General features: G+C 46.7%; 4 protein-coding genes and 1 long non-coding RNA gene across 10 annotated transcripts; 4 read left to right on the top strand and 1 right to left on the bottom strand.

Moving 5' to 3' along the window:
* Window positions 1-2,688: 2,688 nt before the first annotated feature.
* On the top strand, window positions 2,689-11,677 carry LOC118506272. The gene is made up of 3 exons (XM_036043189.1): window positions 2,689-4,337; window positions 9,936-10,343; window positions 10,408-11,677. Exons 1-3 carry the CDS (start codon window positions 4,223-4,225, stop codon window positions 10,938-10,940), a joined length of 1,056 nt encoding a protein of 351 aa, XP_035899082.1. The 5' UTR covers window positions 2,689-4,222; the 3' UTR covers window positions 10,941-11,677.
* LOC118506380 lies at window positions 10,998-23,209 on the top strand. 2 transcript variants are annotated; one of them, XM_036043416.1, is made up of 4 exons: window positions 10,998-12,462; window positions 12,570-12,808; window positions 12,906-13,067; window positions 13,139-14,280. In XM_036043416.1, the coding sequence occupies exons 1-4, from the start codon at window positions 12,168-12,170 to the stop codon at window positions 13,175-13,177; spliced, it is 735 nt and encodes a 244-aa protein (XP_035899309.1). In that variant the 5' UTR covers window positions 10,998-12,167; the 3' UTR covers window positions 13,178-14,280. The 2 variants fall into 2 exon arrangements, with proteins under 2 accessions (XP_035899309.1, XP_035899319.1); XM_036043426.1 differs by lacking the exon at window positions 13,139-14,280 and adding an exon at window positions 23,130-23,209 and having other exon boundaries at window positions 11,873-12,462; window positions 12,906-13,035.
* LOC118506461 lies at window positions 14,243-16,492 on the bottom strand. Its single transcript, XR_004905508.1, has 3 exons — window positions 16,363-16,492; window positions 14,429-14,562; window positions 14,243-14,362 (listed from the first exon to the last, which is right to left on the bottom strand). It is a non-coding gene; the product is annotated as an uncharacterized LOC118506461 (long non-coding RNA).
* On the top strand, window positions 16,275-18,071 carry LOC118506343 (hydroxyacylglutathione hydrolase, mitochondrial). Of its 5 annotated transcripts, none has more exons than XM_036043340.1 (3): window positions 16,357-16,692; window positions 16,755-17,623; window positions 17,695-18,071. In XM_036043340.1, the coding sequence occupies exons 1-2, from the start codon at window positions 16,629-16,631 to the stop codon at window positions 17,594-17,596; spliced, it is 906 nt and encodes a 301-aa protein (XP_035899233.1). In that variant the 5' UTR covers window positions 16,357-16,628; the 3' UTR covers window positions 17,597-17,623; window positions 17,695-18,071. The 5 variants fall into 5 exon arrangements, with proteins under 5 accessions (XP_035899224.1, XP_035899254.1, XP_035899233.1 ...); XM_036043351.1 differs by lacking the exon at window positions 17,695-18,071 and having other exon boundaries at window positions 16,363-16,537; window positions 16,643-16,692; window positions 16,755-17,666; XM_036043331.1 differs by lacking the exon at window positions 17,695-18,071 and having other exon boundaries at window positions 16,275-16,692; window positions 16,755-17,666.
* Window positions 18,631-22,276, top strand: LOC118506364 (CD81 protein-like). The gene is made up of 5 exons (XM_036043383.1): window positions 18,631-18,992; window positions 19,090-19,284; window positions 19,373-19,546; window positions 19,639-19,857; window positions 20,860-22,276. The coding sequence occupies exons 1-5, from the start codon at window positions 18,927-18,929 to the stop codon at window positions 21,010-21,012; spliced, it is 807 nt and encodes a 268-aa protein (XP_035899276.1). The 5' UTR covers window positions 18,631-18,926; the 3' UTR covers window positions 21,013-22,276.
* Window positions 23,210-23,293: the final 84 nt, after the last annotated feature.

The raw sequence follows: 23,293 nt of genomic DNA, 5'->3' as shown, positions 1-23,293 counted from the left end.
AAGTTTTTTTAAATTTTAATTTTAAATTACATAAAGCAGTTTGCCTTCTTTAACACATTAACACAAAGGGTAATGCACTTTAATGCTTTGCTTAAAGTTTTCTCTTTGTTTCCCCCTTCAACATGTAATCTTTCCTAGCACAACAGCTGATTGCGTTAGAATAAGCATGTATAAGCTTAAAGGCTACGGCTTTCTCAAAAACGGGCCCAATCGTGGAGTTGAGTCACCAAATCGTTGGCATAATTTCCGATCAGGGGGTGAGGTTGGCTACCCTCCCTCCCCCCGATGCAACATGCTCATAAATTAAGCCATAACCATTCTGGCCTATTGGTTGTTTGCTGTTGTTTTACCAATTTTTCTTTCCATCTCTCCCCCGCTTTTCCTCTCCTGGCACCTGGTTCTGGTATCCGTGATAAACTTCAAATTCACTTTTGAGTGTGTTTGTGTATGCGAGGCTTTTTTTTTGTTATTTCAAGTCAATTTTTGCACCCCCTCAACTACCCCCAACCCCCTTTCCAGCCCCTTTTCCCCCTGACCACCCACTCTTGCTCCATTTGCTTGTGTTACTTTCGTTCGATTTTTGCGCCGCCTTGCGCGCTCCATTCGCTCGCATCAACCGTCTCAATGACTAAATGGCAAACAACGGTGCATCGAACAAAAAAAAAAAACCGCGCACAAGCGTGAGCACGAAAGCGACCGACGTGAGCTGCGCAACTGGTACCATTTGGCGCCATGTGCTCTATCGGCTGGCTCCGGCCAAAACAATCAGCCGAAGACGTAACCGTATCGTTTTGGTGTGGCGCTTCCATACAGGCAGGCCATCGAGACGGTGCCCGGGGGCGCGTGGAGTGTGTGTTTGGTGCAATGTAATCGAGAGACATTGGCTAAAAGAAACCAAAGGCCCCTGGATTTTAAAACGGCTAACCACCCGCCAAAAATAAAGATGGAGAAAAAAAGGGGGCCCGCGAAAGAAACAAAAACACCCCGAACCGGGCGCGCTAGATGGAAGGGAACGGTAGAGCGTGAGTCTACCTCTTATGTCACATGGCCACGAAAAAAAAGGCGCCTGCTTTCTTGTTCAGCAGTGTGCATGGTTGAAGGTGCAGAACTGCACTAACCTCCATAATCCTCTCTTAGTCTCAATCGCTCTCTCGCTCTCTCTCTCTCACCTGTGGCCTAAGTATCGCTACACTTCTTTTTGCGTACCTGGGCTGATCAGTACCTCAGTACCAGATCCCAGGACACAACAAGCTTCGTCTCTCACACGAGTGTGCACGAGGTGATGCACTTTAGACTGGCACGCGATCAAGTATATAGCATCAGGGGTCGGCACACATTACTCGGACAGGGTCAGAAGAAGAGAGCTGAAACTGTGGACCAGATACCCCAAGTCGAGTTATCGGCTTGGTTAAGATTTCTCGCTTCAAAAGCGGCCCGGTAGTTGATGCGACAAAGTTGCCGGGCTTCACCCAACAAGACCGGGTTCGAATCCCATCGGGACCGTTCTCCCATAGTGAGGACTGACTATTCAACTATGCAGTATCAATAAGTCCAGTAAGCGAGAAATGGCAGGCATGACCTCAGAAGTCGTTAGTCCAAGAAAGAAGAAGAAGAAGATCTTGGTCACGCAAGAATTGTATCAGCATGAAAGTCTAGTAACTAAAATGGTGAGTCTTAAACTTCTAGTAGGCAGTGTTGGGCAGGGAAACTTGAAGCTGATTTGAAGTTACTACTAACTTAATAGAAGCAGTCACAAAGCGCCCGGACGTCAAATATCATTCGGACGCTTCCACATAGCAAGAACTGACAATCCGGTTATATGGTATCAGAAAGTCTAAGGGAACCATTACATGGTCAGTATGACCTAGAAGGACGTTGAGCCAAGAAGACGTGAAAAAGAGAAGGCTAAATAGCCTCATTTGCAAGATGAAGTCTCACAAAGTGTTGTTATCACAACAATTACAGTATGTCTGTTCGCAGACTGTGAGAGACAGAATCTCCTCAAAGAACACTACTTCCATCCTAACAAAACTTCTGTGGTCCATCATTTGACAGACGATGATGTTATTTCCTCGCAAAACTGTATGTGAAGCGCTTCGTTACTTGCTAAAAGACACTCTCGTGATGTATACTCATTCCAACCTTCTGACTACGTAAACCACCTAAATATTGCGACGTTTAAGAGATGTCTGATGCACTGAGAGCTTCATAAGATGCCGCTTTGGCCTCGCCACGCTTGTGTTGTCGAAAACTGCCGCTATTTGCTCCATATTTTTTCAGGAATATGGTAAATGCAGTTTGCTGCCGTAACTGGAAAAAATGAATCTTGGGGACTTATGGTTCCTACATCATGGAACCTTATATCCTTGAGTGTTGATGAGCCGTAGCAGGCGTGCTTCTCCAACTTTATCTGTAGGTCTAGCTTCAATCATGCTTCTACAAAGACAAACTCCGTATCTCAGGAACAGCAGGAAGTAATCATCCATCACGCGATCGACCACACTCCGGTAGATATGCTCGGTAGAGTGGAGCTTATTTTCAAAAATAGGAATCTCCCGATCAGCAAATTATCCCATTCCTTGTTGTTTATTTTTAACAAACGTAGACTCCAGATAAAATTAGAACACCTATTAAATACCTTGGAGCAGACCGAGACACTAAAACTACATGCATTCTGGATTGTACCGAGGATCCTTAATGGTCTTTTACACTGACCGACCTTCCGGTCCAATGTCTTGATGACAAGATCTTGAAGAGTTTGTGAGTCCTACCAATATCTGTCTGTGGACCGGACCTTGCCGACCCCTGAAGTATACCACGACGAATTAAAAAACTGATCGACCGCTCATGGTGGCACGAGCGCTCTCTCAACACCTTCACTATGAAGAACAAATTTGCCTGGCTAGCCGAGGTCCACGGGTAGTATTATTTGGTAGATTCATAGTATACAGGTAGACAGAATATTTTTGTGATGCTGCATAGACATAGAAAATAGCTAAAAATATGAAGATCTTAATACTTCAAAAAATAGTACATATCTAGATAATTGGAGATTGTTGGAGCACAATACAAACCGATCTCAACTATAGTAGAATTTACATCCAGTTGAATTGACGCATGCAAAACGAGATCGACTTCACACCCTCCGGTTCTGATTCTTATTCTAAGCGCTGGTGTAATATATTGCCATGCTCCAAACACTCCCATCATTCTCAAGCTGCCGGACATCATTTGTTCAAGTTCCTGGGAGCGCCACACGGGGCCGCTGGGACTGACGTTCAAGTCTAGCAGCAACAGCACACAACAAAATCGGGGAGTGCTGTCGACCACCTCCTGTGCCACCTGTGCCCGAAAAGGACGGCAGCAAAAAGGTAACCCGCCAAGCACACCAACATCACCGACTACTCTGCAGAGCACGGAGAGTCTCAGACACAGCGTGCGATACCTGGCGCGTGAGACAGTCCAACCAGCCCAACGATGCCGAAACTTCACGCTCGGAGCGTGCACAGAGCTCCCACCCCAAAAAATTAAGAAAAAAAAACACACACACACAGCAGACCCCCGCCGAACCAACAGCGAGCAAGCGAGCGCGCGAACCACCTCAGCCGAACCACGCTGTCGTCTAAAGAAAGTGAAAAGTGGTTTTTCTCATTCATTGAAGGCGTGCGGCAGCAGGAAAAGTAAACTACGTCAGATTGGCATAGTTCGTCGGTACGGTAACATCGTGCGTCGTGCGGGTTCTGGTGTTTTTGGCTGTGCGTCGATCGGAGCGGTGCGGTCGGAGAACGTTACGCCCCGGTAGAATCGTTAACAGGAACCGTGTTTAACATCAAGTGCAGTGTGGGCGTGTGTGCGTGCGTGTGTGTGTGTGTGTAGAGATGTGCTGAGCGTCTGTTCACGTGCCACCCGGACCAATATACCCCGGTATACCCTGGTCCACCGGAGGACCGAAGCGTCCTGCCAGTGGAACAGTATAGCCGAATTCTGGTGTTGCGGATGCACGTGCGAGCTGTAAAAGATTTAAGTTCATCCGGTAGTCAGTGGTAGGATCGCCTAACAGAACGATCCTGATTGTTGAAAACGCATCTCCGAGTGCCGGTGTGGTAAGTGCACGTCCACCAGGAAAAGGCATCACGCCGCGAACCGTTTTGCGTCGGCAGCGACCAGCAATCAGGAAGGTTATGCAACCCGGCTTAAAGCGAGCGAACTCAACCTGTGTGCGATGTGTTACTACCGGTTCACCTGTGTCCTGCTGGTCGTCATTGCTTCCCGAGTGGACGGTGACAGCAGGTCGTCCAAATCCACAATCAGCCACCATCAATCAGCGTCCAGCGATGGTAAGTCCAGGGACCACCGTCCCGTAGAGCATGTGAGAGGGTCCCAGGCAGAGGCTTGTGAGAGACCCCACTTCCAAGCAAATCCTATCACAAACCGATCCAGATTTACTGGTTCTTCTGTTGGAAGCTACTTTCTCCACTCTTCAAATTACTTGACGTGCTATTGCAATCACGCTTCAAGCCGCTTCAATCCAAACAGATGAAGTAGCTGCCTTCATCTCCAAGTCGTACAGTAGTTGCTTGTTGGACGGTTACTCAGGGGGGGCGAGAAGAAAGAAAAAATACTTTACCAACCTATGCAATTATTTATCTCATCACTTCAGAAAATTCGGAAGTGTTGGAATGAGCTTTCTTCAAATATCGCGTCTAGCGCAGCTTCACCTGCAAGTTGCCATACCCGTAAAGGTATCAATTTTGGGGCCTCCTCGTCCACGGTACGGAAGACTTACGGGTGGCAGGCCCCAAAAACCCCGTAACTTCCGACACGGAACATCAACCTCCGCTGCGCTGTATCAGGCATTAAACAGCAAACTCAGCCTCGGCAATGGAAGTAATGGGGGGTAGACTGTTTCATAATAGCCAGGCTATGTGTATGGGTGTTTGTTTTTCTTCTTCTTCTTCTTCTTCTTCTTCTTCCTTCTGCCTTCCTATAGCTCGCCGGAGCTCGCTATTGCCCACTGCTCGGTGGCCTCTTTCGCTCTTCCCATTTTGCGCCATTGCGTGTATGCATCTCTTCATTCGCTCACTATCGCAACCAGCCGGGCATTTCTATTTCTCGTCTACCCTGTTTTTGTTGTGAATGCGTTGCTGTCTTCTTACGACCAACTCCGGCCGTCCGTCATCTGTCCAGCCTGTCTCCACGGTATCGTAACCATCTCCGGTCTTTTATGGAGGGGGGGAGAGAGACCCACACCAGAAGGCGTGCGATTTTGGGAAAACGCACTCTCCAAAACACTTGCCGTAATAGGCCTCGGTAGATTGTTGCGTGCACCGACTCTTCGCCTGGGCAGAGGAGGCTGATTCGCAGGTGGACGTGAGGCGTCAAAAACAAAAACGGTCGGTGGGCGAAGTGTAGCGATTATGTTACGTTAGACGAGGCGTGTAAATCATGCACACTGCGAGAGTGTGACGCGATCAACCCGTTCGAAGCGTGCTCGCTGTAAACGGATCTCCACAAACGGCAGTACTTCAGAGACCACCGGACCAGCGGACCTTTTTTCCGCAATTGAAAAGGGAAAACGCAAAAACGGAAACGGGTGGAAAAAATACTGATGGTCTGCTGAATGCGGCATCAGGCTCATCTGCTCTGTATGGTGAACGGCAGACGGCATCTACCTTAGAAGGTACTATTCACCGTTCGCCCATATAAAGATTGCTCAAAACGAGGCACAGCTGTACCAGGCTGGATTCCAACAAAATCGCTATTACCATCACAAGAATCAATCAACCTTTTGTGTGTGTGTGTGCAGTATCTTCAACCAGTTAGCCGAAAACCAAATAAAAACCCTCCCAATAGCTAGCTGAAAACTAGAAAACCACCACTAAACCTTCGTATATTCTGCTTTGTTTGTCGGCTCAAGTTCTCATATTGCTCCTATTTTACCAACACACACCAGCACACACCTTCAACACTAGCAAAAGGGGTGTTTTGTGGTTTTCTGTTCTCAGCCCACGGTACTTGGTAGCTCCTTCTCCTATGTGGCCGGCTTATGTACACCGCAAGTACCCGTCTCCTCTTATACCTCCATTACCAATAGAGCCGACACCGTCAGCCGACGACGGCCTACAATTGCTCTGCAAAGCTTCCCTCCAAACTTCATTACACCCCCCCCCCTCCCCCTGCACCACCAGGGTCCCCCGCCTTGCACACCTTCTCACGTTTTCTGGGGGACCAATTTTCTCAACCTCAAACTCCAGCTAGCTAGCTGTGTGCGAGTGTATGTTCTATGCGGTCATATGCTGCCTGTTGATTCAATTGTACTGCTGGTAGTGCTGCTGCTGCTGCTGCTGCATAATGCCAAATTGGGGTTGCATTTTGTTGTGTGCATTCACGTAAACGAGGAAAACATGGCACCTTTGTGAATGCTGAAACCTGGCACCACAATTACGGTGGGTTAATATTTGTACCATTTACCCTTGGCCCGGTCGGTCGTTACTGTCGTGTTGGTACCTTGGGACCGTGGTACGCTGCGATAGAGCATCTTGTGCGGGAAGTGAGTGATCATCACTCATTTCCGATCATCACTGTACCGATCATTAGTCAAAGTTCAACGTCAAAGCGGACATTCGTAGAAGCTTCTTGATCTGTTCAGAAATATTCTTATACTCGGTGATGTATCGCTCATGTGCCGGCGGTTCAGAATCCGTTGGTCCCCGGCGGAACGTTCTTTACATTGTACGCTGTACATGAAATAAATTATATTAGCCGGAAACGGTGAATGTTGAACTCAACCTCACCAGCTCGCACCAGAAGACTCGCACCAGGTTTGCGGAGTGGCACACGAAACAGGTTTCCAAGCCCTCCAAGAGCCGTACCGACCAGGCTAGCAAGACCCCCCCTTTCGGTCGTTCTAAATTCAATGCGATCCGCGAGAACTTAACGGTCGCCCCAGTTACTTTCGCTTTTCGCCTGTGAGCACCATTTTTTTGTCGTTTGCTGTTTTCTCTGGGAGGGGGGGACGCACAGTTGGGCGATCGCCAGATCTCGAAGCATGCTGAGCCCAGACTCAACGTGGCACCGTTAATAGCCAGGGGCGTGCGTATGGCGGAAGTTAGCGTTCAATGTGCCGGAGAGTTCAACCGCAAATCAGCCCCACGCTTTCGTGAGCTTTAACCTTGAGCGGTTGCGAGGCGTAAAGTTCACCATCCCAGATACTGGCAAACAAGGGGAGCGGAGTTTAGGCAGTCGAACTTTGGCTCAGTTCTGATCGCTATCAATAAATGTAGTAGAAGTTTTGCTAATGATTCTGCAATGCCACGAAGCATTTCAGTTAGGATCGCCAAAGATCTTGGGGGAGGGGAACTGTTATGCAGAATCAAGACATTATCCATCAATTCTATGTACTTGGACAGTCCCGGAGGCTGAATATTTAGTTTTTCTTCCCAGATATCGCCGAACAGGGGTAAGGATCTTAGACAGTCGAACTCTGGCTCGATTCTGATCGCTATCAATTAATGCTGAAATGTAGTAGAAGTTTTGCTAATGATTTTGCACCGGTACGAAGCATGTCAGTAAGGATCGCCAAAGTTCCTGAGGAGGAACAGTTAGGCAGGGACTGGACATTATCCATCAATGCTAAGTGCTCGGACAGGCCCGGAGGCTCAATATTGAGTTTTTCTTGCCAGATATCGCCAAACAGGCGAACGGAGATAAGACAGTCGAACTCTGGCTCAATGCTGATCGCTATCAATTAATTCTGAGCTGTAGTACAAGTTTTGCTAATGATTCTGCAATCCCACGAAGCATTTAAGTAAGCATAGCCAAAGATCTTGGAGAGGAACAGTTGTGCAGAGTCTAGACATTATCCATCAATTCTAAGTACTCGGACAGTTTCAGAGGCTCAATATTTTGTTTTTCCCAGATATCGCCGAACAGGGAAAAGGAGCTTAGAGAGTTGAACTCTGGCTCGATTCTGATCCTCATCAATTAATACTGAAATGTAGTACAAGTTTTGCTAATGATTCTACAATGCAACGAAGCACATTAATAAGGATCGCCAAAGTTCCTGAGGAGAAACAGTTGAGCAGCGTCTAGACGTTACTCGGGCGAGCCCAGAAGCTTGATGTTTTGTTTATTCTTCCCAGAAATCGCCGAAAAGCAGTACGAGCTTGAAGTCGAACTCTGGCTTCATTCTGATTTGAAAGATCTTAGGATTGCCCAAAACCTTGGACATTATTCATGCATTCCATATACTCACGACAAACCCGGAGGCACACGATACTTTGTTTCTGTTGCCCAAGTAAAGAACATTGTATTCCAACAGTATCACTGACTTTATGCGTCCACTCTTCCTGGACACAACTCTTTTCCGCATCCGTGTTTTGTTTGCCGCGGTTTACCTGGGCGGGAACCTTTTTACCCATATTCTCCGCCGTTCGTGATTTCGTGCTCGAACAGCGCGGAGCTTATCCGAGGGCGATTTTTGTTGCCAATTTGGATAGCGCGTGCGGTTAGCGTGGCTTGGTTGTTTGGCTTTCCATTTTGTTCATTGCTGTTGTTGCGTCTAGTTTGGTCTAGCCGATTACCACAGTTCTAGCGAAAAGAATTGCACAAACAAGGGAGAGTCGCTTCGATGCCTTTCGCCCGGCGATTGCACAATTCTCGATTTGGTTTAGATGGATCGCAGGCCGACTGGCCAAACAAATTCGTAATAACTACCACCAACGGTTACAGCAACAGAGTGTTACAGGCCGAACGAATATTACGAAGCCGATGCCTATTCGCTTGATTAACGATCCGCACCGAACCGTGGCAAAGAGGTGTTTTTTTAAAGAAATTCCTTCCTCACCTAGCACGGCTAATTGGGCAAGGGACTGTTCTGTCAAGCTTCCTTTCTGCCGCCGGTATGGGTGTGCGCTCCATTAGGCAGCTTGCCAGTGAATTTGAATTACTTAACGAATGCCACACTAATACGTTAAGGGTGTGCCCGAGTGTACGAATCTCGGTGCCATATTCGTGCTACTACTCTCTCTCTCTCTCTCTCTCTTTCTTTCACTCGATCACTCTGTTCCGCTCGATCTTGCTAACTTCCCTAACCCCTGTATCTCATTGTGTCATAGAGATGGATCAGTGAGCAGCGTTAATTAATACACCGCAGCCATTAATATAATGTTCGATGATTTTTTGTTATTAATTCCGTTCACTGGTAGACATTTTTCGCCCCACCATTAGTTTCTCGGGAGGGATAAAAATGATCGAACTGTCGCCATCAGGTGAATGCTATCGGGATTGAGCAGGGCTTTTACGTCACGTTCCGACCGAGTGACAGCGTTCTATAATTTTTTGAGCTATTAGTCAAACTATCAAGGTCTAAGCCATTCGCTTTGCTGGAGCGTGGATTGCTGGCTTTGGTGAGCCAGCGATAAGCTACCGGAGGCTGTTTTAACATTATCTTTAAAACACGCCATTAGCCATTACTTCCTTCCATTAGAAAAAAAAAAACTGCGTGTGTTCTATTGGAACGAAACAAAGCGGGGCCATTAATGTCCCTCTGGTCTAATCTCTAACCTCAACTTGAATCACCATTGTTCAAGACACCTCAGCACAGAGAAGTTGCTCGGCTGTAGCAACAGGCGTCATTTTCGAAAGTACCTTTCTCTTCATGATGCTGGATGGAGCGCTAGACACCCACCGGGACTGTCACGTCAGAATCAGTAGAGATCACTAGATAACGATACTTCTAAGCCGTGCACAGACACCACAGTTACATTCGGATGGCTTATCTAAGAAACAGCCGTTTCACAATTCCATCTTTGTCTCCCGTCGCCCGGAGTGTCACCAACCTCACAAAACGAAGAAGAGATATTGGACAGCAAAGCAAGTAAACGCGGCCACAGCTTGTAGGTAATGCCACCCGTTTTCTTCTTTCTCACCACCAGAGTCGTTCACCCCGCTGGCACTGTTCGGTGGCAATCTGTTTCCTGCGGACGTTCCCACCGATGAGCAGGTTTTCGACCCAACGCTACCGGTACCGGAAAAACAAGTTTTAGAGTTAGGCAACCTGCGCCCGGACATCGAGGCAACTTCCGTGAGTAGCCGGAACGGCGGCAGCAGCAGCAGCAGCAGATCTCAGGCCCAGTCGGACGTTGAACATCATCCGGCGGCCCAAAAAATCTATCCCACCTTTTTCCGCAATATCCCACCGTTGGGCCACTCCCGGCCCTACTACCAATCGACGGAGGCGGCCATCGAGCAGCGGTTTAACAAGCTGCGCACCGGCGTACCGACCGCACCGGAAATCGCTTCCTCGCCCCTGCTCGGTTCGGGCGATTTCGGCATTATCAAGGGTATAGCAATGCTAATGCTGGTACCTTGTCCCGCTACTACTAACCTGCTCTTACTCTCCCGCAGGTGGCACATTCTATTACGACACGGACGTACCGGGCAAGGGTTTCGTGGACGATTTCTACGGCCTTGGTTACAGTGGCAACAATGGGCACGGTCGGCCCCAGCTAGCGTACCTCGTGCAGAAACCACAGAAGGAGGAACAGTTCTCCAATTTCCGTGACTTTGCGGACATTAACATCTCGAACGATCCGGCCTACTCGCATCATGCCCCACGGTACGTGGAGATGCATGGTGCAGGTGGTGTTGGGCAACCGCTACCCGGTATCCGTTCGACCCTGGCACCGGCCACAGTACCTGAAACCGTCAGCCCAGCCGGTACGCTGAAACGCGAACCGGATAACATACTGGACGAGCTGCGCTCGCTAGACGAGCCGCCGAGCCCGAACGGCAAAAGCCGACCACGGATGCAGGAGGACAAAGCGAAAAAGGAAACGCTTTACGAGCGGAAAAAGCGACCAAAGGTGATGAAGACTGGCACCAAGAGTACGGCCACGGAACAGCCGGAGGGGGAAGATTATATGGTGGCAGCTAGCTAAACTAGTAGTCGCTCTCGGTGGTGGACCAAACCAGTCGGTCCTCCTACAAACAGCTTTCAGTGGGCGGCGACTCATTACAGCAATGATGTCCTGCCGTACCTGCGGAGTAGTTGATGGCAAACACTGGGCTTACATGATAGCCTGGTTCATTAGTAATTTTCTTATTTTTTGTTTGCAAGCGTTACAACAGTTTTTTTTTTTTGGACTTTGTTTACTCCACTACCATTACATCCTCATCAAGGTGGTACGGCAAAGTAAACATACGCTCACCTTTCGTCTTCACTCACGTTACCCATCATTAGCTCATCATTAGCATCGTCGTGTAGTTACGTTTTCATTTTGAAACAAAAACGTCATCGCACTGTCAATCAAGCGACATCCTGGCTGGTGTACATCACCCGCCACTAGAAGAATTCCAGTAGCGTACAGCTACTGCCCTTACCTACCGCTTCCGTTCAGGCCCAATTCCCAGCTCACAATGGCGATCGGGCGTTAGAGCAAAACCTGTAACCACACGCTGTAGTTACCATCCCTGCAAGCTGGTCTCCCGATTTTTTGTTTAAACATGGCGGCTAGTTGGCGTAGGCGTAGGCAGTCGACAGACAGATAATGGTTCCCAGGGTGTGAACAGTATAGCTGTGGGAAGTATCTTCCTGAACGAAGCAAATGCAAACCAACAAAAAACCTGTGTGCTCCAACATGACATTGTTGAATAAAAAAGTTTTACCCTAAAGTAACCAGCAGGTCCTAGCGTGTTCTTCCTACTCTCCGTATCCGTAACCTCTCCGTAGCTAGCAAGGCTTGATGTTGGCTGCTCCCAAAACGGGGATTTATCTGCACAACACACACACACACATGCAAATACACATACACACATGTACAGAACGGCACAATTCTGGGTGTGCAGCAAAGGTGTGCTACCGAGTGGATAGACACGCAACACGCATTCTATTGCGCAGGTCTGACCTCTCGCAGAAAGGAAGGCGCCCCCTGTCAGCAAGCAACCACACTGGCAACAAGCAAAGCCCCAACTTTTTGGCACCCAGTACCTAGCAAAACACCAGTGCGTGCAAATTATGTTTACCTACCGTACCCAGGACGGTTAGGCAGCCAGGACGGACGAGCAAATCTGCGTACAACGGTTCTACTGGTGCCATCAGCCTTCAGCGGACTACTGGTGCAAAGACGGTTCCGCCAACAATCAACAGCTACAATAACTGTTCCGCTATGAACGTCAACAGCAGTGGCGGAGGTAGCAAAAACCAATCCACCAGCGTCGGCAACCATCACACCTTCAATACCAGTAGTATTCTCAGCAGCAACGCCAACAATCAACATTACGCCAACAGCAACAATGGGCAGCAGCAGCAGCAGCAGCAAACGCTCCGTATCAGCCGCAGCAGTACCCGCAAGAAGCCTTTTCACTTCATCTCCAACATGTGGAAGATGAAGAAAATCATCAAGTTTGAGGATATTATGTTCCATCGCGAGATGAACTGTCGCGCTAGATCGGAGCCTTCAGGTGTGTATGTGTGTGTGTGTGAATGCGCGTGGGTGATTCGTTGGAAACTTCGTCCAGGACGAAAGTAGTTCCAAGTGCGTAGTTGCTAAGTGTGCCTACTCTTCCAGTCTCTACCTACAACTGTACCAGCAGCAAGGGCTGCCAGCGGAAATCGTCACCCTCGTTCTCGATGCTGAGCCTGTCGCCGGGCAAGTTCCAAAAGTCTGACGAGCCGGAAGTGACGCGCCTTCGGTTATCGCGGAACGATAACCCATTCGTGCAGAAGGTCCTAGCCAGCCGGGACAATGTGACCGACGTTATCGACGACACCGAGTCTGATGACGCTATACTGATACTCATGTCTGACGTACGTATCACTGCTGGTAGATTCCAGCACCCTGTTACGATATGAACACTACTGACATCCTTTCCGTCTGGCATCTGTGGGTTTTACCTTGTTGCAGGAGTTTAATGGCGAAACCGAAACCGATCCACTAGCGTTGCCGCAGGTGCACGAACACATGATACGGTCCCCACCGCCGACATTTTGGCCCCGTTCGCAAAAGACTGTGTTTAACTTTGGCGGTGAAGATCGTACACCAATCGGACCGGATAGCATTCCCGGGGTAGTTATCACCGACCTAAACGTACCGGGCGCTGTTGACATCATTCTAATGTTGGTACGGTTTCTTTGCAGGGTTCGAAACATCAGCGGGCGAAACAGTGCAACTACTAAAAGCAGGCGTCCGGTATAGGTGCTATTTCTGCGGTACTACCAGAGAGTAAGGGAGACAATTTAAACAGTGACAGATTGGAGGGTACCTTACGCAACTCTGCATAGAAAAAAAAACCACAAATGCAATTACTGGACGGGATGGAAACACACACAAACAAACAAAAAACATGGCGGAACGTACACAAAACGCTCTTATATTTTAGCTAACTAGTTGAGCATCCAGTTTAAGAAGAACGGTAAACTATTAACAATTTTTTCTTTCCTACAACTTGTTACATCGTTTATTAGTCAATATATACATATAAGTGATTTGTTTAAGCAAACCTTTATCTCTTCTCTTGAAGCGTGTACAGCTCTTTGGTTAATCAATCATCAGTTAAAAACTCGTTCCCCCCGTGGCATAACTTTGCCGTTGATATGTGTTAGTATATCTTACATACATTCCATATTTCTTACTCAGGTTTTACCATTCTTATTACAGCATTTGTACATCGTTGTGTCAAAGTACTTATGGGTGGTAGTAAATTTTCCCTGATGTCCCCCGTCAAATGAAAGCAGATTTAACATTTTTGACTAAGAGTTTGGTCTAATGATGTTGATCAGCAGCGTGGATGTTCTGGAACTTTAACTACCTTTGGGCGATATGGTCTGTAAATTCCATATACCTTTGTCGATAAATTTAACAAACGTTAAATCAAATACAATTTGAATAAAAGCTGCTGGCAAAACTACAATTTGAATTGAGCTTGGTCGGCCACGTTTCAAAATGTCAAAGTCCGCACATGTTGCTGGCAACACCAATTAGACCAAGCCCCAGCTAGAATTGTAAAGTTTGTGTCTATTGTTGAGGAAATGGTACGCTACAGTATTTCAATTCCAACGTCATAGTTACACTCCTTTTTAAAGATAACAGATTACTAATGTGACGGTTTTTCCATGAAAATTAGTGCAATACGTTTGCATCATGGTTGGATTTGGGTTGGGTTGAGCAAGCCGTACTTAGTGATAGTACTTAAATGAACGTTATTTTTATACATACTTTTACGAAGAAACCGGAACATAATAAAACTAGTCCTTAATGTTGTTCTGAGGATTTCTTCACACTCACTCTCTTTGGTACATGGTGTTGGTCTACTCGAAACGATCATTAAGACCGCTTTGTGGTCTTGGCCTGTCGCAGAAATTCTACAAACGATTGTGCCTTTAGTTTTGAAATCCTTCTGTCAATGAAGAAACCCTACAGGGACTTACCGTAAAAGCTGGGTCAGGACATGACTAGCCCTCTAGAAACCCGCTGGGGCGATCTGCTGACCGTGACGATAACAGCCGGTCCTCACACCACAGGATCGGAAATCCAACGTACTCTGTCCAAAACTAATGAAACCCTTTTTGACGCGGACGAGAAAAAAATGCTCAGAAAGATTTTTAGTGCCTTATGCGTGGAAGGTTAATGCAGGAGCTGCTACAACGACGATCTCTAGGAGCTGTACGGTGACCTCACTATCGTGCAGCTAATTAGACTCGCCATGCTCCGGTGGGCCTTCACACGGCAGGACCGGGGTCCAAATCTCATCAAACCTCCCCTACTGACTACTAGGGCTGACTACTTTACTATGGGTAAAATTAAGCCACAGAAAGCCAGAAATAGCAGGCCGAGACCTCTCGAGGTTGTAGTGCCAAGGAAGAAGAAGAATGCTCCGGTGGGCTGGTCATGTTACGAAAATGGCACCGGACGACCCAGTCCGCAAAGTCCTTTTATGCTGTCCCCATGGACAGAGGAGGCCTTGATGCATCCACTAGAAGGCCGGGATATTGAATTGGCAGACAACGGCAGCGACGGTACCATGAGCATTATCGTGGACTTCAGCAGCAGGCCCGGTCCTGTGTATCGCTATCATCTCTGCCATCGAACAACCCAGAAATCAACTGACAGCATTGTTTTAAACTGACATCATTGCCTGCATCTCTGTGCAACACTGATAGCAACAAATGTGTTTTTTCTATTTTTGTTTTGATCCCTTGTAATTTTTTTTTACAGCTCATTACGACGAACTCGATGACAATTGCAAAGTAAGTGGATATAGAAGGTAGCGCAGTTCAGTGCTAATTGACATTTATCAACTTGACATAGTTCCGGGGATATTGAGGGTTTTTTTTGTTGCGAATAATGAGTAGTATCTTCAATGCTTGGGACGGTCCGGTGGCCGAGGCGACAGCGGCGCCGGTCTTCACACGGGGCAGGGCCGGGGTTCAAATCCCATCCAGTCCGCCTACCCGACCGTAAGGCTGACTACTTTACTTACTTATTTATCAGGCGCTACAACCGCTTTGCGGTCTTGGCCTGCTGCAACAATCCTCGATACCGCTCACGGTTCAGCGCCGTCGTCTGCCAATCCGTTATCCCGGCCGTTCTGGCGGACGCATCAACGCCATCACTCCATCTCAATTTGGGCCTACCACGCCTCCTCTGTCCTTGTGGACGGCCTAAAATTACTACTTTACTACGGGTAAAATTAAGCCACAGAAAGCCAGAAATGGCATCCCGATACCTCTCGAGGTTGTAGTGTCAAGGAAGAAGAAGAAGATCTTCAATGCTCTCTGTGATAGTCGTTTGATACACAAAAATGAACCACAAGATAGCAAACCCGTTTGTTGAGGGTGTTGGGTGCACGTCGTTGAGACTCCTACTCGGATTGGTCGCTTCCACGATGAGGAAAAATTCTCCATGTTGAGTCTCCTTCTCCATCGACAGTGTTATGCACTGCCTCCCCTATTTTTCTTTTTGGCTTAATGTATCCCTCAGTCTGGTGTAACCGTTATTGAGGAGACTTACCCCTCCTGGGTCCAGGACCCCCATACTTTCCCCTTCCTTCTATCCCTCGTGGATTGTTGAGCGAACTAAGTTCACTTTTCACTAAAAGTTTTTTTTTATGTTATTATTGTTAGTTCCACTAATCACTTCAATTATTTTCTCTATTCTTGAGATAATCTACGAAATCAGTCGCAACGGTCGCTTCAAAAACACGTGGTTACACTTCGGTGTAGAACTGTCGAATACCCTAATCCACATAATTATCACAACAAACTTTGACAGATGTCTACCAAAATGGCGCACAGTCAAATCGACTAAACAATCACCTTCTCAATACATACACCTTGGACACTTGAAAGATTTTGTTATTTACCTTGCCGTAGATACCAAAACACCGGACGTGACAGGCCAGAATTCTAGACTAATATAAAAAGTCTCCCGTAATGTAATTAGGGTCAAAAGGACGATCTGATTAGCCACTGCATCAAGCAGCACTGGGCTACTATTATCTATGCTATCAGCGCAAACACCACGAAAGAAACGTCTCAGTAAGTTGCTTCATCACGAGTGACACACACACCATTTCCACCCGACTGTTCCGTTTGTTTTTGTTCTTTCTGCTGCTTCGCTGCATTCCGTATGTCGCTGCTAAGTTTTCTTCCGCACCGTATTTCCCAGCGTCTGACTGCACTCTATTTCACCGGTAAGTGTTCCCCGGGCCCGGTAACCGACCCCAGCTAAACCCAATTGGTCCGCTTGTTTCAGTGTCAAGTTTTAGCCTTCAGCGCCGACCACAAACAACACAAACCAGCACGATGGTGGGCATGACGGTGACGAAAATTCCTGCCCTAAAGGACAATTTCATGTACCTGATCGTGTGCAACACGACGCGGGCAGCGGCCGTGGTCGATCCGGTTGCGCCGGAACGAGTGCTGGAGGTCGTGCAGGAGCAAAACTGTAAGCTGAACCAGCTGCTGACGACGCACCACCACTGGGACCATGCCGGCGGTAACGAGGCGCTGTCGGATCGTTTCCGCCAGAACCCGGACTGGGGCGAGCTGCGCGTGTACGGTGGACAGGATGAACGGATTGCCCGGCTAACGCACCCGGTTAAGCAGGACGATACGTTCGGCATTGGGAATCTGCGCGTCCGCTGCCTTTCTACACCGTGCCACACGACATCGCACATATGCTACTACGTCGAGAGTGAGACGGAGCGGGCCGTCTTTACCGGCGACACGCTGTTCCTTGCCGGGTGTGGCCGATTCTTCGAGGGCACACCGGTCCAGATGTACGATGCGTTGATCGGCAAACTGTCCCAGCTGCCGGACGATACGCAGGTTTACTGTGGGCATGAGTATGCGCTGCAGAATCTACGGTTCGGGCATACGATCGAACCGAACAACGAGGACATACGGGTGATGCTGGAAAGGGCCCAGACAGCCGATCTGGAAGGGCGCCGAGCGCTCGTACCGTCCACCATTGGGCTGGAAAAGCGCATCAACGTGTTTATGCGTGTGCAGCATCCGGACATGAGAGCGAAGTTCGACACGAGCGAACCGATCGAGATTATGGGATTGTTACGGGCAGCTAAGGACAAGTTTTAAACGGCGCAATCACGCATTTCTGTTAAGGTAAATCAGCAATAAATTGTGAAAAATGTAAAACAAAAAAAAATTCAAATAATGTCCACCTGGTACCGAAGGAACTGCATGGTCCCGAATACGATTCCGGATCCAATTTATTTTGGTCGAAGACCACTTGAACCGTTCAGAAGCGCAAAGCGAACCGGGTGAATTTGCATTGGACAGATTCCAAGCGGGCCCGGGGGGCGAGCAGCAGAAGGCCACCACACAACGGATGCATATTCCAGAACCGATCCAACCAAGGAACAGTAGAGCATCTTGATGGAGACCGGCACCGTGAAGTCACGAGCAAGTTGATTAAGCAAACCCATCAGCTGGTTGCCCTTGATTACGACGTGTTGAAGCTGTTTTTCTGCAATTTTCTATTAGCACAATTTCAAAACTGCAAAAACCATTTTTTTTTAAACGGCAATAAAAATTCTAATAAGAATTACAATTTTCTGATTTTTTGCTGCAATTTGTTGTAATATTAAAAATAATAATAATACAAAAGAATGTTAATTAACAAAGAAAAAATCGGAATCAAATTCTGAATCAGAGTCAGAATCGGATCCGACATAGATTGCGGACATACTCATCGGAATCGTTTCCGTAAAATTCAGTGCGCTCCGGAATCGATTCTGACCGAACCATAATTTTGCCCACCACTACTTGGTATATGTTTCCATAGTAGTTTGCGCTTGAAGAGAGAGAGAGAGAGAGAGAGAGAGAGATAGCATGATGTACTTCTACAACGCTTGTAGATGTACCAATATCTTCTTGACATTTTCTTGGCATTTTTTTTTTTTGTTTTAAATATATCGCTTCCTGAACCTTTGGCTTAAAAATTGTCTGCTTTATTTTTACAATAATAAAAAAAACTGTTCACGACCAGTTTAAAAAGAAGCGTTACGAAGCGTTATGCCAGCGTTGTCAAATCGCGCGTGTGTGCACGGACCCTAAACATAAATAAACAATACACACACGCCCGCACAGCTCAGCAGCGCTGCCAGACGTGAACTGTCATGCAAAGGGAATCCATTTTTTCGCTTGCTGTCAAACGAAAGCCAAACAAGAGAGGGAAGAAGAAGCGAACGCAAACTCTTCCAAAACCAAAAATCTGCAAACAATTTGGTGTGTAGCGAAAACAAAAGGAGAGGGAGCGAGTTTGGTTTTTCTGATCGAAACATCTGCCCAGCATATGTAAAACGAACAAGTATTAATCGCGAGTGTGTTTGTGCAAAACGCCGTACGCCATATCGAATCTCCGAACAACCGAATCTTCCACAAAATCTCACAAGCGCATTTCGAGATGGCCATCAAAGGGTGTTGCTCGGTGGTCAAGTACCTGGTGGTGCTGGTTAATTTGCTGTTTTGGGTAAGCCGTATTTCTTGCACCCGTTCGCAGCTAGTAGCCTCGGGAAATAAAAACAAACCTCTAAACTTTTGGCTCTATCGCCCCCAACTACACCCAGGTCGCAGGGTTTTTGATCGTTTCGTTAGCCATCTGGATGCTGTCGGACCCAACCTTCCTGATATCGATGACCCAATCCGAACAGAACTACACGATCGGTTTGTACATCTTTCTCGCTGTCGGCATACTGATGCTCGTTGTCGCCTTCCTCGGGTGCTGTGGTGCATTTAAGGAATCGCAATGGATGCTAACCTTGGTATGGGTTTAATGCTGCCGCGTGTGTGGTGTGAATAGCAGGAAAATGGTATTAATTTACGCCTATTTTTCCTCTCGCAATTTGCCAGTTCTTCTGCTGCCTGTTGATGGTGCTTGTTGCTGAGCTGGCTGCCGGTGCTTGGGCATTCCAAAACTCGGACAAACTGGTCAATGTGGTCCGGTCGGCGGTGAAGGATGTGGTGCAGACCAAGTATGGTGTTATACCGACCCGTACGGCCACGATGGATGCTTTCCAGAAGCATGTAAGCAGGATTGTTCTTTTTTTCTCGCCCCTACGATCACACTATCAATAAGCTAATATTTGCACCGGAACATCATGGTTTAATCCCGGCAGTACAAATGCTGCGGTGCGGAAGGATGGAACGATTGGCAATCGAGTGCCTTCAACAATGCGGACCGGTCAGCGCTGAGCATCGAAATCTCCACCAAACCTGCCAGCTACAAGGTGCCGGAAACCTGCTGCGTATCCAACATAACGCCGGAACAGTGCAAAAAGGCGACGCACATGGAGCATCTTGTATCGAGCCTAGCGCGACCGGATCTTTTCGAGGATGTAAGTAATCTTTGTTATAATTTGCTTTACATACGTAATGAAAGTTTGGATAGCGAATCCCATCCGGATCGCCTGGCCCGACTATCCAGCCTACAGGTAAAATCAATTCACACCGTGCCAGAGATGGCAAGCCGAGACCTTTCGAGATTTTAATGCCCGGCTCTACACGGCAGCTGGACCGGATAGCAACCGGAACCCATCCCATATCTGCCTCCCCTTGCCTGTACGCACGGATAGACCATCCGGCAACGGATCATGTCAAGAACGCCAGCCAAGGGGTTAGGCCGACGAGAAAGCAGCAAACAAAATTAATTGAAATTCAATACAGACCATCCCCCTTTTTCCGATGCGATCACTTCCGGCACAAGGTCTCTTTTGTCAGCCGTTCCCTTTTGTAGCGCCACACCTACTAATTTGCAATTAGCTCGGTATCGATCACCGGGCAACGCTAGCCAAGGCCAAATTTTGTTATCATGCTACACTCTGCCATTAGCGTCCTTTTAGGAGAACGCGAAAAAAGGGCGATAAATTGATCGCCGCCTACGTCGATAAACGTGGCGCTAAACGTGCTGTACCAGCGATTTGTGTGTGTGTGTGTGTTTTCAAGCGGGAAGTCCATTCATCCGCACATTCACCGAAGAAAAGGCGTGTACACACGGCGCTAAAAATAGTACCGATGGCCTCCCCGCGTTTGCTGGATGAAGTAATCATCAATACCCCGCTACAACAACGCGCACAGGGCACTGGAGTAACTGCCGTTCCTGTACGTCTCGAAACAAATTGTCAGATGCCTACCTTAACTTCATAAAACATCGTTTCCGCTGTAGTTTATAAATAGCTCTGCATCAACTACCTTTTTTTTGTGGGGGATGGGTTTTATGATTTTTCTTTTGTTTTCCCATCATTTACTGCTGCTCACAGTCCTCTCATACTCTTCATTAATGTTTTCTCTCTCTCTCTCTCTCTCTCTCTCTCTCTCTTTCTCTTATCCGTATGCCGCAGGGATGCATGGAAAAGTTGGTCGAGGCAGTGGAGGACAACATGAAGCTGATCTGCTACATCGGTGCTGCCATCGTAGGTATCGAGCTGCTGACACTGATACTTGCTCTTCTGCTGCGCTGCGCTATCCGCCGGAAAGATAACTACAAGCACTAAAGCACTAAATATTAGAAGAAGTGCACACACACACACACAAACACGGGTGCGATTGCGCGAACGTCGATCTGCAAACAAACAAACAAAACAATCAAATGTGCTTCTTAGTCCCCGGTTTGCGCATACATCGTATTTATATATGTATTCATATACTTTTTTTTTACTTAACTAAATCCTCCAACTAGAACGTAGATCTAATAACAAATGGCCATGACAAAGCTTTTATTTTGTTTTTTTTGTTTAGTTTATTATTATAATGAATACGGAAACAAATACTAAAACTCATTAGCTTATCTCTCGATATCTGATAATGAATACATAACACAAAAGGCAACTTATTAAATGTATTTTTTATAACATGAAATATGAAATATTCATATACATCTTTTTTAGCACTTAACGAACTCCCCCGACTTAGAACATAGATCTGATAACAAATGGCCATGACAAAGCTTTTATTTAATTTTATTTCCGTAATGAATACGAACTTATACTAAAACACTCGTGTTAGTTTATCTTTCGATTTTCTAATAATTAATGCATAACAAAACACAAAACAAAACTTCTTATTAAATGTAATTTTCTTCTTTTTTTGACATGAAAACAAAAATTGCGCGCACAAAACCCCGCTGCGTTGAGATTAACACGGTGTGTCCTCCCCCAAAGCCAAATATATGCATCTATATATATGCATACATATATATTTTGATGTTCTATGAAACAAAAAAAAACAAAAAAAAATGCGAACAAACAATGAAATATATATATGAAATTTATATAATCTACGAAAACAAAAAAAAAGAAAGAGAGAAAGGGTTCTTCGATCCTTAGTAAGCACGACCGTCAGTGCAGGTAATACAAAACAAAACTTATGGAATATAAATATATATATTATATAACTTTTTTTTGTCACTGCTCGCCGAGTCCGTAGCCTAGTTACCGTTGTACTTTAACGAAAAAAAAAAAACAAATGAAAACAAACCGCAAACAATGGCCAACTCAATACACTCTTTTGAGTGCGCGAGATATCCATACATACACGCGAAACAAATGGAATGAAAGTCACACATACATGCAACAAGCAAACAAAAAAATCGTACATACAGCACAATTCTTCGTACAAAGCCAAGAACATAGGATGAAAAAAAAACGAAAAAATTACAAATCAGGTTGTTTGATATCGAAATATGGTCTAACGTCTAGAAATTGATTGTGTTCTCTAAAGTTTAAGGAGCAATAAAGTTTTATTTTATACTCATTTCAATTGGTCTAGAGTGTTTATAACACGACCGTGTAATCGGATCGGAGCCATAAGCCCGGGTCCAGACGGAATGGTAAGGACACGATTCCGATTCATATAACGATTCTTTGACGACAAGATAATTCTCTTAGCGATTTTCTACAGGATCTTACCAGAACTGACCCAACAGAATGACTTTAGAGTAATTCTAGGAATCTTATACCTGGTCTGAATTTTCAACTACAACATATCGCCGAACGTGAAATGGGAGTCTGCACTAGAGGTGGGCTACCCCGGGTCGGAGCCATCCGTAAACGATCCGGAATGGTTCGGGTCGTATTCATGGTACGAACGAGTTTGGGTCGACCCGTGGGTGCAACGCGTCCAGGTTGACGTCCAGTACAGTAAAGCATAGGAGCTACAGTTACGAGTTCGACTCGATCCATAAGTTCAGCGAGTTCGTTCTCATCCAAGGGTGCAAGGGGCTCAGGTCAATCGATAGAAACCGTTGCTCCAGCAAATTGATAGAAACCCGTCGAACCCACAGTTTCATTCGAATCCGTAGCACCCACGGTTCGACCCTAATTTGTTGAACTCGACTCCGGGACGCATCGCTAGTTTTTGCATTTATATTGTAACTAACCATAGACATTTCCGATCCTTTATGCCTTAAGGTCCTTATGGTCCAGCTATTCTTACTCTTACTTCGACCGGAGATGACTGGATATTTAAAGTTAAAAGGCGTAGATTTACGCGATACTCCATTTCAAAGTATCGCAACATCATAACACGAACGTCCATTGTTTTCTGGAGGAACAGACTTGGTTGGCTACAATTATGGCAGGCTTAATCATCTTCTTCTTTTTGGCTTGCTCAGGGAAGAGCTCATCTGTAGGACATGGCCAGGTCGGCACTCCGGTTTCTGCACTTCTTCAACCATGACTGCATCCGAACTCCGATAGGATAGACTCCACCTGATCAAGCCAACAAGTACGCTGTGCTCCTCCACGCTTCGTCACTGGATAGGGCATGAATCCAGCA

Source organism: Anopheles stephensi, chromosome X (assembly GCF_013141755.1).
Source record: "Anopheles stephensi strain Indian chromosome X, UCI_ANSTEP_V1.0, whole genome shotgun sequence".
NCBI classification, from domain to species: Eukaryota; Metazoa; Arthropoda; class Insecta; order Diptera; family Culicidae; genus Anopheles; species Anopheles stephensi.
Note: the sequence above shows the minus strand (reverse complement) of the source record. Positions and strands in the feature narration are given on the sequence as shown.